The sequence below is a fragment of the Tachysurus fulvidraco genome, chromosome 1 (genome assembly GCF_022655615.1).
Source record: "Tachysurus fulvidraco isolate hzauxx_2018 chromosome 1, HZAU_PFXX_2.0, whole genome shotgun sequence".
Lineage (NCBI taxonomy): Eukaryota > Metazoa > Chordata > Actinopteri > Siluriformes > Bagridae > Tachysurus > Tachysurus fulvidraco.
The window spans coordinates 15,829,681-15,842,180 of record NC_062518.1 but is presented as its reverse complement, the minus strand read 5'-3'; the positions used below and the strand labels follow the sequence as shown (position 1 = coordinate 15,842,180).

Below are 12,500 nucleotides of genomic sequence, written 5' to 3'. Positions count from 1 at the left end.
CTAATTGTAGGAATTTGTAGGATAGGTGTGTTTGTATGGGATGTGAATATGTTATGCAAGCTAACGTGTGTGTGTGTGTGTGTGTGTGTGTGTGTGTGTGTGTGTGTGTGTGTGTGTGTGTGTGTGTGTGTGTGTGTGTGTGTGTAGGGCAGCAGGAGAGTGTATGAATTGGAAGTAAGAAATCAGGCGACGAATCTGGAAAGGCAGCTGAGACGAGGAACATACAGAGACTCTTTGGTGTGTGTGTGGGGGTTTGTAAAGTTTTTGTTTTATTTTGTTTCTGTACAGAAGTGCTGCCAGTATGTGCACTAAGTGTGTGTGTGTGTGTGTAGGAGGGCAGTGAGTACATGCAATATTTGAGGCAGAGCCAGTACGAGATCCTGAAAGAAGAGGAGCGAAGATATCGTTTTCTCACAGAGAAACATTGTGGATTAGCACAGTCTCTGCTTTTCCTCCTCAACAAGGTGCACAAACGCACACAGACACACACACACACACACAAACATACACACATACACACACGCACGTGATTATTTCTACAGTCTTATGTAATGCTACAGTCTGATGCACTATTACTTGAGTAATCAGTAATAAAGTCATGCATTTAAGTACTTTTTTGAACACACAAGCTCCCTTATAGGAACACAGTTTTTTCTCTAAGCCAACCTGTCATTTGTGTGTGTGTGTGTGTGTGTGTGTGTGTGTGTGTGTGTGTGTGTGTGTGTGTGTGTGTGTGTGTGTTGTCAGACAGGGGCGTCTCTTCAGCAGAAAGCTGAGGGATGGAAGGAGCGAGTGAACGAGAGTCAGAGCTCCAGGTCACGCACGCCCACGCCGTTAGAACAAGACACACACGTGAGACACTGCATTTCAGGAACACACAAAAGTAACACAACATTAACACACCACAATCAACACACTGACACGCTAAACTAACACTGCATCACCACAGTGCTCTTTTGTCTTACACATGATCACCACCCACTGACACTTGAGTGATTGGTACTGGCACATGTCTCTCTGTCCTGCCCTCTGTCTGTCTCCCTGTCTTTCTCTCTCTCATTAGTTGAGGGCCGCAGTGAGTTCTCTACTCCAGCCTGGAGACAGGGACGAGGGTTGGTCTGGGCAAGACCACCAGTTGGGAAGGGTGCCTTCTAGAGGTAATCATTACCATTCTTTTCACTCTGCTGTTCCTAACAAGCCTTTTCTCCTAATGAAAAATGAAAGGGAGTAAATTAGGTGATGAACCTGTTCACACTGCGCTCTGCTCTTCTCTTGATTCATGTCACACCATTTAATTACGACATGATCAGAAGCTAAATTAAACTTGTTCTTTTAGTTTAATCACTCTGTCTATCTCTCTTTCTCGTTCTCTCTCTCTCTCTCTCTCTCTCTCTCTCTCTCTCTCTCTCTCTCTCTCTCTCTCTCTCTCTCGCTGTCTGTCTAGCTCCGTCTCCCCTCCAGACACGCTCTCGTTCCGGCTCAGTGAGCGAGTCCACGGCCGTCAGCGGAGGTCAATCAGTCAGAGCGCTTGTCTCCCACCCTGCCTCCTCAAACCCCGTGCTGCTCCCGTTTTCTCGGGGTGACACGGTTACTCTGCTCGTGCCTGAGCCACGCAATGGCTGGATGTATGGTCGTCATGATGCCAGCCTACGGTGAGAGAGTCTAGGCTACCAGAATATGTGGAAAAAGCCTCACTTTTATCAGCATTACTAATAAGACTGTGATATATATATATATTCTGCACTAACACTAGGAAGAATATTTCTGGTGCTTCTACTGATATTATTCATCAAATAAAATGAAATGGTTGTCCTGCAGGCAAGGCTGGTTTCCTGCATCCTACGTTGCTCCCGTAGAAGATCTCTCCTCCTTGAGCTCCAGGTGGGAATCGGTCCATCTCTATTTCAGACCTTGTGTGCTCACCGATATTTTCATCATGTCATATGAAACTGACCGAGTGGCCTTTCTTGTGACCTTGTGCTTTATTAAAGCGGTTCGTTGCTCCGGAACCACAGCATAAACAACCTCCTGGACCCGACAAGCCAATCAGAATCCATTGATAATAGAAACTACGGCGAGATTCCGCCTCCGGCTCCACCCCTTCCCAGAGGTGACCTACGTACCGCCTCCCCGCTTCTGGAAAGGAAGGCGGAGTCTGTGTATGAAGTGAAGGCGGGTCAGTGCTACAGCGAGATCCCGGCGCCGGTGCCACCTGTTCGGAGAGCGTCAGGTGATTTCCGGCCGGTCTCGCCGCTCCTCGACAGGAGGGCGGAGTCACACTTTGAGAGCATGACTGGTTACTCCATTCCTGAGAGAAAGGCAGAGCCAAACGTAGAGGTGTGTGTTGTTGTTTTTTTTTTTCTTTACATAATTGACATTTCCAGGGCTTTATAAGCACTAAAGTTACAATTTTATGTGATTATTTAGAGATTTTGAGACAAAGATTCATTCTCAAATTTTTCCTCAGAGACCGAATCCTCACAGGCAGGTTCCAGAGCATCCTCTCTTTCCCAGGTAACTTTTATTGACTAAAATTTTACTTTTATTAACTTTATTTCTATTTAATTACATTAATTGACACATCGTGCGCTGGTGATAGTTTGGGTTTACCTGAGTGTTGTTTTGTCTACAGGGGATCGAATCCTTTTGCCACGGTGAAGCTCCGCCCCACGGTGACCAATGACAGATCGGCACCGAGAATCCACTGACCAATAGGAGCAGCAGACGAAAAAAAGCTCACTCTGATTGGCTCTGAGTCTTTACCACAACATGATGAGCTTTGGAGTAACAGAAATCTGAGCATTTAAATAGGAGATGAGACACAACATTATATTTGGGATTGTTCTTCCAATTTCATAAAATGTGCCGTAATTCTTTAATCTCTGATGAATCAAACACACAACTACCAGCTTAAATGTGTCCAAGATGACACTAAAGCCCCTGAGTGATTCTTGTTTTTGTTTTGTTTTTTGTTTTATTTGCGTAGATGAATTTATTGATGTTGAATTATTTTGCATGGGTGTGGCCTAATATTATAATGAGGATTCTTCTGCTTCAAAATGTTCCCAAAATATAGCTAGCATGGTAAAGTTCGCCTGTTAACTAACGTCACTCGCTTGCTAGTTTGGTTTTGCTTTCTAGATTAGTTTTTACTATGACAGTCTTTCATTTGGGAATAGATTTTCAGATGCTAGGGTCATTTTAGCCTTAAATTTCTAAGTTAGCAGTTTCTGGTTAGATTACGGTTTCATTGCTAAAGCCGAGATTAGCTTGTATTTCTTAGGTCAGCATTTGTTCTGCTGATTATTTTTTTTTTTTTTAAGATAGCAGTTGCTAGCTAGATTAGGTTTATTTTGCTGTATTATATTTGTCTTCCAATGATAGCTTTTGTTTGCTAGGTTAGCTTTTGCTAACAATGTTTTCTGGTGACTAAATTGCTCAGATTTGAACGCGTACTTGTGATAAAAGCTGTGTGGGAGAGATGAGTGAGATCAGCCTTGTAATTGGTGCAGGGGAAAAAAATAACACGTTTAGCCACGCCCTTTTAACATTCAGTGCTTGATTCTGTTACTGTCTTGTTCACTAGGTTGCTCACTGGGTTGATTACTGACTTGCTCACTGATTTGCACAATGACTCTGTTACTGACTCGCTCACTAACTTAGTTACTGACTCACTCACTGACTCGCTCACTGACTTGGTTACGAGTGGGTGTTTTGTCTCCAGGTGTTTAGTTCCGAGTGTCCTGTGTTTATACTGTGATATAACGTAGGTATTGTGCTGAGTGTTCTCCTGTGAACACATTGAGGCACTACTCTCCCAGAAGGCTCACCTCAGAGTGTGTGTATGCAGGTGGGGCTCCACATCACTCTTATAAGTTCAACATATCACTACATGGAACCGTGCTGTATGTTCGTCTATATTATTATACGCTCATTGTACCAGAATGACTGAAAAAAGTAATAAACAAATTATGATTTAATTGCTAACTTGTGGTGAAACCTTGTTTCGATGGTGTTTTGATATGTTTGTCAGCATTCCTGTGGCCAGATTGACACCCAAGCTACAAGGCTACCGTTAAGTACCGGAAGGTTATAGCTTCCAGTTTAACATAATAGTGTCGGAAACTTGTTAAAAACTTCACTCGGTAACATCGGGCACAGAAGAGAACAATGTACGATACTGTGCAATTTAAACGAGAGCCTTATTATCATATAAATCACTTCTAACATACAACTCAGCATCCAAAATGTAGGCCACGCCTCTGACCTGTGTCTACAAGGTTAAGTGGTCAGACTCTGTACAGTGCATTAGAACAGGCTTACTAGGCTAATTCTTGCATGCTAGTGAGCTTTTTCTAACTAAGTCAGCTTCATTCACTTGCTGGTTTGATTCTGCTCTTTGTAACTTAACTTGATTAGCCATGACTTGCTATGCTAACTGCTGTTAGCTAGGTATCATTTCATTTAAATGAGCTTTCTGTCGCCCAGGTTTAGCTTTCACTTGTTAGGCCTGCTGTCAAGTACTAAATTATCATATAATTATTACTTCTAAAGTACAGCTCCACCCCTAAAATATAGGCCACGCCCATATACGAGGAATTAAGAGGCTTTTTTTTTCAGATTTTCTCTTTATCGAGTTTGAATTTAATTAAATTGGTAGATAAGCCAAACAAAGAGTGTGACACCAGGCGTCTGCAGAACAAAGGGATGTGTTATTTGTTTCCTAGAATGAATAAGAGGTCCACAGGTTTTGTTCAAGGCAAGAGTTCTCTTTATTTCTCATGTTTTCATTTTTCTCTCGTTCTTTCTTCACAGCTTTGTCATCACGCTTTGTCGTCTTCTAATTGTTTTTTTTTTTGCACGTCGTCGTTTTACCGGCTGTGTCCGAGGGAGTGAGGGACAGGGTAGGGAGGGGTGGGGTGTTGCAGGGTGGGTGAGAAATGAAGAAAAGGAAAATAAGAACAAAAAAGAGAGACGGATGAGGAGGTGTGAAAAACAGAAAAATTCCCGGCATGTGATGTGGGTGTTTTCTGTATAACAAAAATAAGAAGTCATAAATAAATAAAGGGACAAAAGCGAGGGACAGGAAGACGGGAGGATGTGATATGGGTTGCCAGGTGTTTTCCAGTTTACTGGTGCACGATGGCTTCAAACTCTGAAAGAGATCACACAAAAACCCAATAACACTTAATTTATTTATTTATTACTGCTAGATTTCCTATCTGTATTAAACATCTCTATCCTTCTCCGTCTGTCTCTTTGGCGGTCTGTCCCTGTGTGTCTGTCTGTCTACTGCTGTTTTTCTGCTTGTCTCCATGTGTCTGTCTTTTTATGCGTGTCTGTCTGTCCATATCTCGGTCTACTTGTCTGCCTGTTTTGCTCAGCTAGAATGTCTCTCTGTCTGTCTGTGCGTCTGAGTTGTGTGATTTTTTTTTCCTGTTTGTCTCTCTCTCTCTCTCTCTCTCTCTGTCTTGGTTGTCTAAGTTTGTTTTGTGTCTTTTTCCAACTTTCTTCCTCTTTTTGTTTCTGTGTAATTTTGTGTATCACTGTCTGTTCTGAGTGTCTCTCTTTGACTGTCTGTTTGTTTCTGTCTTATGTGTTTGTTCATGTGTCTGTCTCTCTCTCTTTCTCTCTTTCTCTCTCTCTCTCTCACCATCGATGCCAATCTTCCCATCTCCATCTTTATCGGCAGCAGCAAGGAAGGCTTTGGTCTCCTTATCAGTCAGATCTCTGCCGTCTTTAGAAAAGCCCTTCAAGACGAACCTGCCACACACAACCATGACATTCAGTAACCTCTCTTTATGTATATATATGTGTGTGCGTGTGTGTGTGTGTGTGTGTGTCTCACTTGAGCTCGTCTTCCTCAATAAAGCCACTGGCATCGACATCCAGGACTCTGAAGACCTTCTTAACATTCTCTGCAGACATGGCCTTCAGACCAACCAGCTCGAAGAACTTCTTATGGTCAAAGGAGTCAGCAGCTACACACAAACACACACACACACACACACACACACACACACACACACACACACACACACACACACACTTTACCCACATAAAACTTCATACAATTCAAAGTGGCAACATTACATGTCTTTTGAAAAGTATTGCTAGGCAAATGGGAACAATAGACTTTAGTTTAGCGAACGAAAGACCCTAGCAAATAGGTACTCATAATTAGCATAATTTCTGCTAACACTCTTTGCTTGTTCAGATACACTAAAGTAAGTAAGAAACCTTTAAACGTGTCCAGGGCCTTCTTGATATCATCGGCTTTGAGTAAGTCTTGCATTGCCATCTTAGCTGTCAAGGAAAAACAGAGATTAGTGAACAAAAACGACTCATCCGATTGAATTGTGTGTGTGTGTGTGTGTGTTGTTTATACTGGGAATTATTATATACTATAACATAATTCAACATTTCAAACAGTCGACCTTCTTGTAACCCCTAGGAAATGCCACATCCGCCCCATTGACCAATAACAGCTTGGTACCAAGAATCCACAGACCAATAGCCAAACCTGTCACTCTGATTGGTTAAGAAACTTTCCCATCACAGTTCTTTAAGCATTTACCACAAAACGAGGCAATTTAGTTTGAAAATCTGGAATTCTTTGGGATTTATAAGTAATGTTTCTGTAGAGTTTTATATTGTTTTTTTTTTTTTTTGCAAACTGATCTGAAAACTGTGTGGGCGTGACTTTATATTCTAATAACTCGATGTGCTTGATTGACAGCTCTCTGTTTGAGACCTCCACAGCTACAGTGCTGGAGCTACTAAAGACAACGGCACAGTTAGCCGGTGTGTGTGTGTGTGTGTGCGCACGCCTCATGGAGAAGCCCAAGGATTCCTGAGAGAGTAACTGAGCTACGACACTCACACTTAAAATGTCACCGAATTTTATAGCTGGTGATCTCACACACACACACACACACACACACACACACACACACAAAGTACAAATTCAGCAGGGTAGAATTTCATAAGAGGGTCACCACAATCTGGGGGCTCCTTTAATCAAACCCTCAGAAATACACAAACACACACCGGGTTCAAAAGTGGTACAATCTAAATGAAGAGGTATCTGAGGTAACAGTGGGTTCGATCTCACCCCGGCTGGGAAACTGAAGATTAAAAAAAAGCTCTGTGTGCCTCAAGGTTTAACGTGTTGTTTGTTCTGAGATGCTTTTCTGCTCACCACGTTTGTAAAGAGTTTTTATTTGAGTTTTCCATTCAGCTCGGAGCAGTTCGGCCAGTCTGTTCTCTCGGAAGGTACCTTTTTGTGTTTCACACCATTTCGCATAACTCTACAGAATCTTGTGTATGCAAATCCTCGGCCGTTTTTAAACTTCTCGATCCATCATCCAAGCCAAGGTCAACTGGTCTGTCAGGAGAATATTTCCAAGCAGCTCTAGCTTTCGTCGGAATCACAGTTGTGTGCTAATGACATCGCATTGTAGCGACTGCTTTAAAAGATGTTGTTCCTGCAGCGTACTTTGATGTGTAACGTTCGAGGGTTTATGACTTCAAACTGACCCCGTGGACCAGGTCTCACGGAACCACGATCTAACGGTGTTTCCGAATGACATCATAAATTTGAATAAGTCGTATTTTGCTATATGTTTATTATACAGTCAACTGTTTTTTGCATGTCGGGGTGTAGGACGTCCCCTCCCTTAAGAGTCTTCAGGTTGTATCAGGTGTCGTTCGGGATGCCAAGCCACATGCTATTATCAAAAGGCATGGTGTTTTCTAAATGACTCGCTTTTCTTGGCTGCAGGCGATGACATGCAGGATGTGGCTCTGTAAACTGTGGCCAACAATTTATGCAGCTGCACTCGTTCCATCAAGATCAGTCTGACAAGGAGGCTTCTAGATGTGTACTCCCTTTGCAGAAAAATGTCAGATAATTCCCATTCAGATTTTACAAATCGAGTGATTGGCGAGAAAGCCGGAGTGGAATTTGGAATATTTTCTCTAAAAATGGACTAGACGCCAAAAGGTTTGTGCACCCCTGACCATCTCGTTCCAGATGTTGGAGTTACTTTCATTCAGATAATTCACTAGAGCATTAGTGAGATCAGATGCTGATCTCTGTGACACTGAGTGTGAGGAGGTCTAGGGTGCAGTCAGCAGTGGGGTTGAGTTCAGGGCTCTGTGATGGTCTACAAACAGTGTACCACGTTCTTGGAGTCCCAACATCCAATCTGACTCACAATGTTCTATTATTTTTATACCTTAAATAACCTAAATAAAGTTTTTTTAACAAGTGCCTGTAAACATCAAACGCTGAAGCTCACGGAGATTCTGATATCTACCGTATTTAAACCCATTTGTAACCCTTCGAGCCAAGAGCTCCGGCTCGAGTCTAGACGTCTGTAGCAGATTAAACCCGAAAGCGATTCCTACAGTACTACTGATCGAACTTCCCTTTCAAAACAGCTAAAAAATGTCTGCTTTGAAATGTCTGCGTTCAAAAAAAAACTGCAACTGTATTATTTTTAATTCCTTTAGCCAAATACTCCAGACCAACACAGCTATCTAAGCGCCATCGCTTTCTTCTGCTAGCTCGATAACATGAGAACTGATTAGCACAGTCGGTTTTGGTAGTTAAGACAGTCCTTGCTCCTGAGACCCAAGCTAATATTTATACACAAATGCTGTGTTTATCATAACTCGGAAGTGGCGAAGCCTCGTCTGTTTCTGCCGACGATGGAGACGTCCGAAGTTTAGGGACGTTTTCATAGTAAGCGTTTGGAAAGTCAAGAGTCGTGCTGTAAGTGACCACTCGGGTCAATTGTGAGTGGAAGTGTATGTTCAAAGATGCTAACATGCAATGTTTATCTTCCAGAATCTTGTGTAAATTTTTACAGCTCGATTTAAAACAAACAAACAAATAAATAAATAAAATTATTCAAATCTTCTCTACCAGATTTATATGAGAATTTCCCCAGTCTGGATTTCTCATTGTTAAACCTATCACGATGAAACATTATTCATCACTTACTATTAAAAATTAGAACAAACGCCTGGCTTACCTGTGGGACAGAAGGAAAACAGGAAGAAAGAAAGCCTTTTGGTGAAAAAAAAGGAGACTGATGAGAAGAGTGTGAGAGACGAAGAGAGACAGGGAGACAAAGGTAAGAGACACAGATCAGCTTTGTGTCTTATATACGGGGTCTATTTCAGGAGAAGTTGGACTGGAGTTTACCGTGGGAGGAATTGTGTGTGTGTGGGATTAGATACTGTAGCTCCTCACAGATTGAACTATTAATAATCAGCTACTGCTTGACCTCCTTCTCTGACCATCCCTGACTTTTTTCTGTTTTTCCTCGTTTAGAAAAAGATTCCATCATTCCTTTACGGTGTGTTTGTATCGATGGAAATCAGCGTGGACAAATAACACTAAACAAGACCAGCGGGAAATCTTCATCGTCATCATCATCAGGAAGTGTTTTTTAATTTTTACAGAGTGACCGTGATACAGGAACCTATCCCTGAAAAGCACACTGGATTGGACACCAGTATACCGTAGAGCTCCACACGCCAGGAGGAAACTAGCGAAGCAGGAGGAAACCCACATTCTGTACAGACAGTGTGAGGGAGTGATGCTATCCCTCTAGATTTAACTGGTTGAGACGGCCAAATATGAACAGGATTCCGGTTAGAGAATCAGACAGTGGAGGAGAGATTCTTCATACAGTAGCCTTTATTAACACCTCTGAGTTGTCACCTGCAACAATCATCTTATGGCGATGATGTCTTTATGAATGTCTGTGTGTGTGGTCTATAAGAACAATAAAGAAATACAATTATTGCTATATTCAGAACATTAACACCCTGACATGAGTACCAGACATATAACAAACAAATGGCACTTAACAGATACAAATAGCCCGATGTTATCAGACAATGACGTGCTATTAGTGTAAACACGTGCGATTCAGTATAACAATGCTACCGATGCTAATGCTAATTAGCGCATTTTCTCACAACAAATTACGGCCGCTACAGATCTCAGATTATCAATATTAGCTAAAACAATCATGGAACATCAATAACACATGCAATTTACTCACTAATTGACCATAAACGCACAATACAGAGCAAAAAAACGAGCATGCAGGTATGAACTGATCAGCTGCTATCTGCCATTGCGCAACATCATAATAGGACCGTGTGGACACCAACATTTCCGGTATTTGGTTCCTAGGTCAGGCTTTCGTACAGACAGTAACCTGAACTCGGGATCTAAAAACTACAAAGTTAGATTTAGGTCTAGTTGATTTGGATTCCGCGCATAGTGTGAGTGTAGGGGGAGAGGGAGGAGAGAGGGGGGAGAGAGGGGGGGGAGAGGGGAGGGAGGGAGGGTGAGAGAGGGGAGGGAGGGAGAGAGAGAGAGGGGAGGGAGGGAGAGAGAGGGGAGGGAGGGGGAGAGAGAGAGAGAGAGAGAGAGAGAGAGAGAAATCTGACATCTGACAAGCCTTCAACCTTTTTAAAGCTTCTGTTTAACATGCTTACAAACCACAAGGAGTGGGAGAGAGAGCGAGAGTGCGAGAGAGAGAGAGAGAGAGAGAGAGAGAGAGAGAGAGAGAGAGAGTGAGTGAGTGAGTGAGAAAGGGGGGGTTCAATAATAGCCAGATCGAGAGTTTTTAATCACATCAGAGGCTTAGCACTACAAAGCATTTGTTCAGAAAATTCACATCAGAGACTACAACGTGTCGTGAAAGCGGAGCCACAAATCCCAAGTCGATTCGTAGATCTATAACTCAGATGGCATGTGGATGATGTTAATATATTGAGATTGATTCATTCAGAAATCATTGTTTTAGCTTTTTGTCTGTAGATGTGTAAAAGTTTGGAGCCATCCATCCATGGCTTACATTTTTATTTCAATTTATATACCTGAGCAATTGAGAGTTAAGGGCCACATCCACCACATCCATATAAAATAGCTATATAGAGAGTAGAATATCAGACACATGTCATTCGCTAACGATTCACTGGTGTGAATGAATCAGAATCGGTTTTCACAATACAGAAGTACTTCGTTGTTTTAACGCTAACTCCAACACAGACCAAGTTTTTGATTAAAAAGTAGATTTTTTATTTACAGTATAAATTACATTGATGTATCATCATGTTCTTTAACATTCACCTTAATCAGTAACTAGCTGACTAGCTAACTAGCATGAAGTAATGAAATTAGCGTCGTAGGCAATAATAACGCTAGGTACAACTACAGTATGAGGCGTTTGAATGTAAGTCTCAACGATTGTAGCTTGCTAAACTTTCTGTGTGCTAACTAGCTAAACAAATTTAACACAATTCCAATTTAGACAGTATGCTAACTTTCTAGCTGAGTAAAAAATGAGTTACTCTAGTTACTATCTATATATATACAAAGCTACTTGATGTATGTGTTTACACTGTTTATACTTTTTAAAATAATACTTATTTATTTACACGGTTTTCTTTCAAACCGCTTTAAAGCAATGAATTCTGGCACTGGAATTCTTCCACCAAGTGCGCAAACGAATGGAGTTCACATGATATGATACAGTAATGGAACAGCCCTTAAGATGGCATCCAAGGTGAAATAGTGAAGAGAAGATGATGAGGGTGCATCAAAAAGATCTCTCTCTCTCTCTCTCTCTCTCTCTCTCTCTCTCTCTCTCTCTCTCTGTCTGTCTGTGTGTGTGTGTCTCTCACTGTCTTAACCTTCTGCTCTCTGCTGTAACTCTCAGTGCTATTTCTCTTACTGCTATTGGATTACGTTGCCTCAGCACTTTGCTCTACACACACACACACACACACACACACACACACACACACACACACACACACACACACTCACAAAGAGTAAAGGCTAACAGAAAGAGAGACAGAAATAGATAGAAAGGATCTGCAAAGCAACCAACATCCTCCAGCAAATAAATAAGGAGATATAATTAGATGGGAAGCTAGAGGACACAACAAAGTCACACACACACACACACACACACACACACACACACACACACACACACACACACACACACACACACACACACACCGCCATCATCATCATGCCTCAAAGCTGAATTCTATAAAACACACTTAATTTTAACAAGCTGCTGGATTCTGTCACACAGTAAAAACTGTTTTGCTAACTATATGACTAGCCTCAGATGTAGCATCAGATGAAGAGCAAGAGTGGTAACTTTAGTGCTAGCTAAGCTAATCACTTAACTGATTAATGTTGCAGCTAATGAGAGCCAGCTAATCTGGATAAAGTATTATGTTTCATTAAACCAGGACTTTATGAAGTTATGATTTTGAGACATGATGTTTCTGCAGTGTTATGCTGAGGAAAAGAAAATCCTCCAGCACTAGCCAAGAGTCTTCAGAGACAATTCAACAAATTTAGCATCGTATTCCACCCTCCAGACCAAGATGTGTACAGTATATGTTGATTTGGTTTAAAAGCACAAGACAGGGCTAGCCTTGCATGGTAG

The 12,500-nt window shown here is 41.8% G+C and overlaps 2 protein-coding genes and 1 long non-coding RNA gene across 7 annotated transcripts in view; 2 read left to right on the top strand and 1 right to left on the bottom strand.

Annotated features, from left to right (window-relative positions):
* The window catches only part of baiap2l2b (BAR/IMD domain containing adaptor protein 2 like 2b), an 8,262-nt gene extending 4,275 nt beyond the window's left edge, over positions 1–3,987 (top strand). For all 3 annotated transcript variants that reach the window (XM_027168487.2, XM_027168486.2, XM_047815613.1), the window contains 9 exons: positions 148–237; positions 333–464; positions 748–852; positions 1,064–1,157; positions 1,445–1,652; positions 1,819–1,881; positions 1,992–2,337; positions 2,468–2,514; positions 2,633–3,987. In XM_027168487.2, the coding sequence (XP_027024288.1) occupies positions 148–237; positions 333–464; positions 748–852; positions 1,064–1,157; positions 1,445–1,652; positions 1,819–1,881; positions 1,992–2,337; positions 2,468–2,514; positions 2,633–2,708 (1,161 nt within the window). In that variant the 3' untranslated portion in view covers positions 2,709–3,987. The remainder of the gene's footprint in view (positions 1–147; positions 238–332; positions 465–747; positions 853–1,063; positions 1,158–1,444; positions 1,653–1,818; positions 1,882–1,991; positions 2,338–2,467; positions 2,515–2,632) is intronic.
* Positions 3,988–4,753: 766 nt separating this feature from the next.
* Positions 4,754–12,500, bottom strand: part of pvalb7 (parvalbumin 7) — a 21,901-nt gene continuing 14,154 nt past the window's right edge. The window contains exons 1-5 of one of the 2 annotated variants that reach the window (XM_027168493.2): positions 9,042–9,198; positions 6,241–6,306; positions 5,849–5,981; positions 5,654–5,763; positions 4,754–5,155 (exon numbers count right to left, since the gene is read on the bottom strand). In XM_027168493.2, the coding sequence (XP_027024294.1) occupies positions 5,130–5,155; positions 5,654–5,763; positions 5,849–5,981; positions 6,241–6,301 (330 nt within the window). In that variant the 5' untranslated portion in view covers positions 6,302–6,306; positions 9,042–9,198 and the 3' untranslated portion in view covers positions 4,754–5,129. Of the gene's footprint in view, positions 5,156–5,653; positions 5,764–5,848; positions 5,982–6,240; positions 6,307–9,041; positions 9,199–12,500 lie in introns of those variants that run through there. The other variant, XM_027168492.2, reaches the window with a different exon arrangement.
* Positions 8,426–9,824, top strand: LOC113656995. Of its 2 annotated transcripts, XR_007143203.1 has the most exons (3): positions 8,428–8,779; positions 9,024–9,143; positions 9,344–9,824. It is a non-coding gene; the product is annotated as an uncharacterized LOC113656995 (long non-coding RNA). The 2 variants fall into 2 exon arrangements; XR_007143205.1 differs by having other exon boundaries at positions 8,426–8,779; positions 9,024–9,824.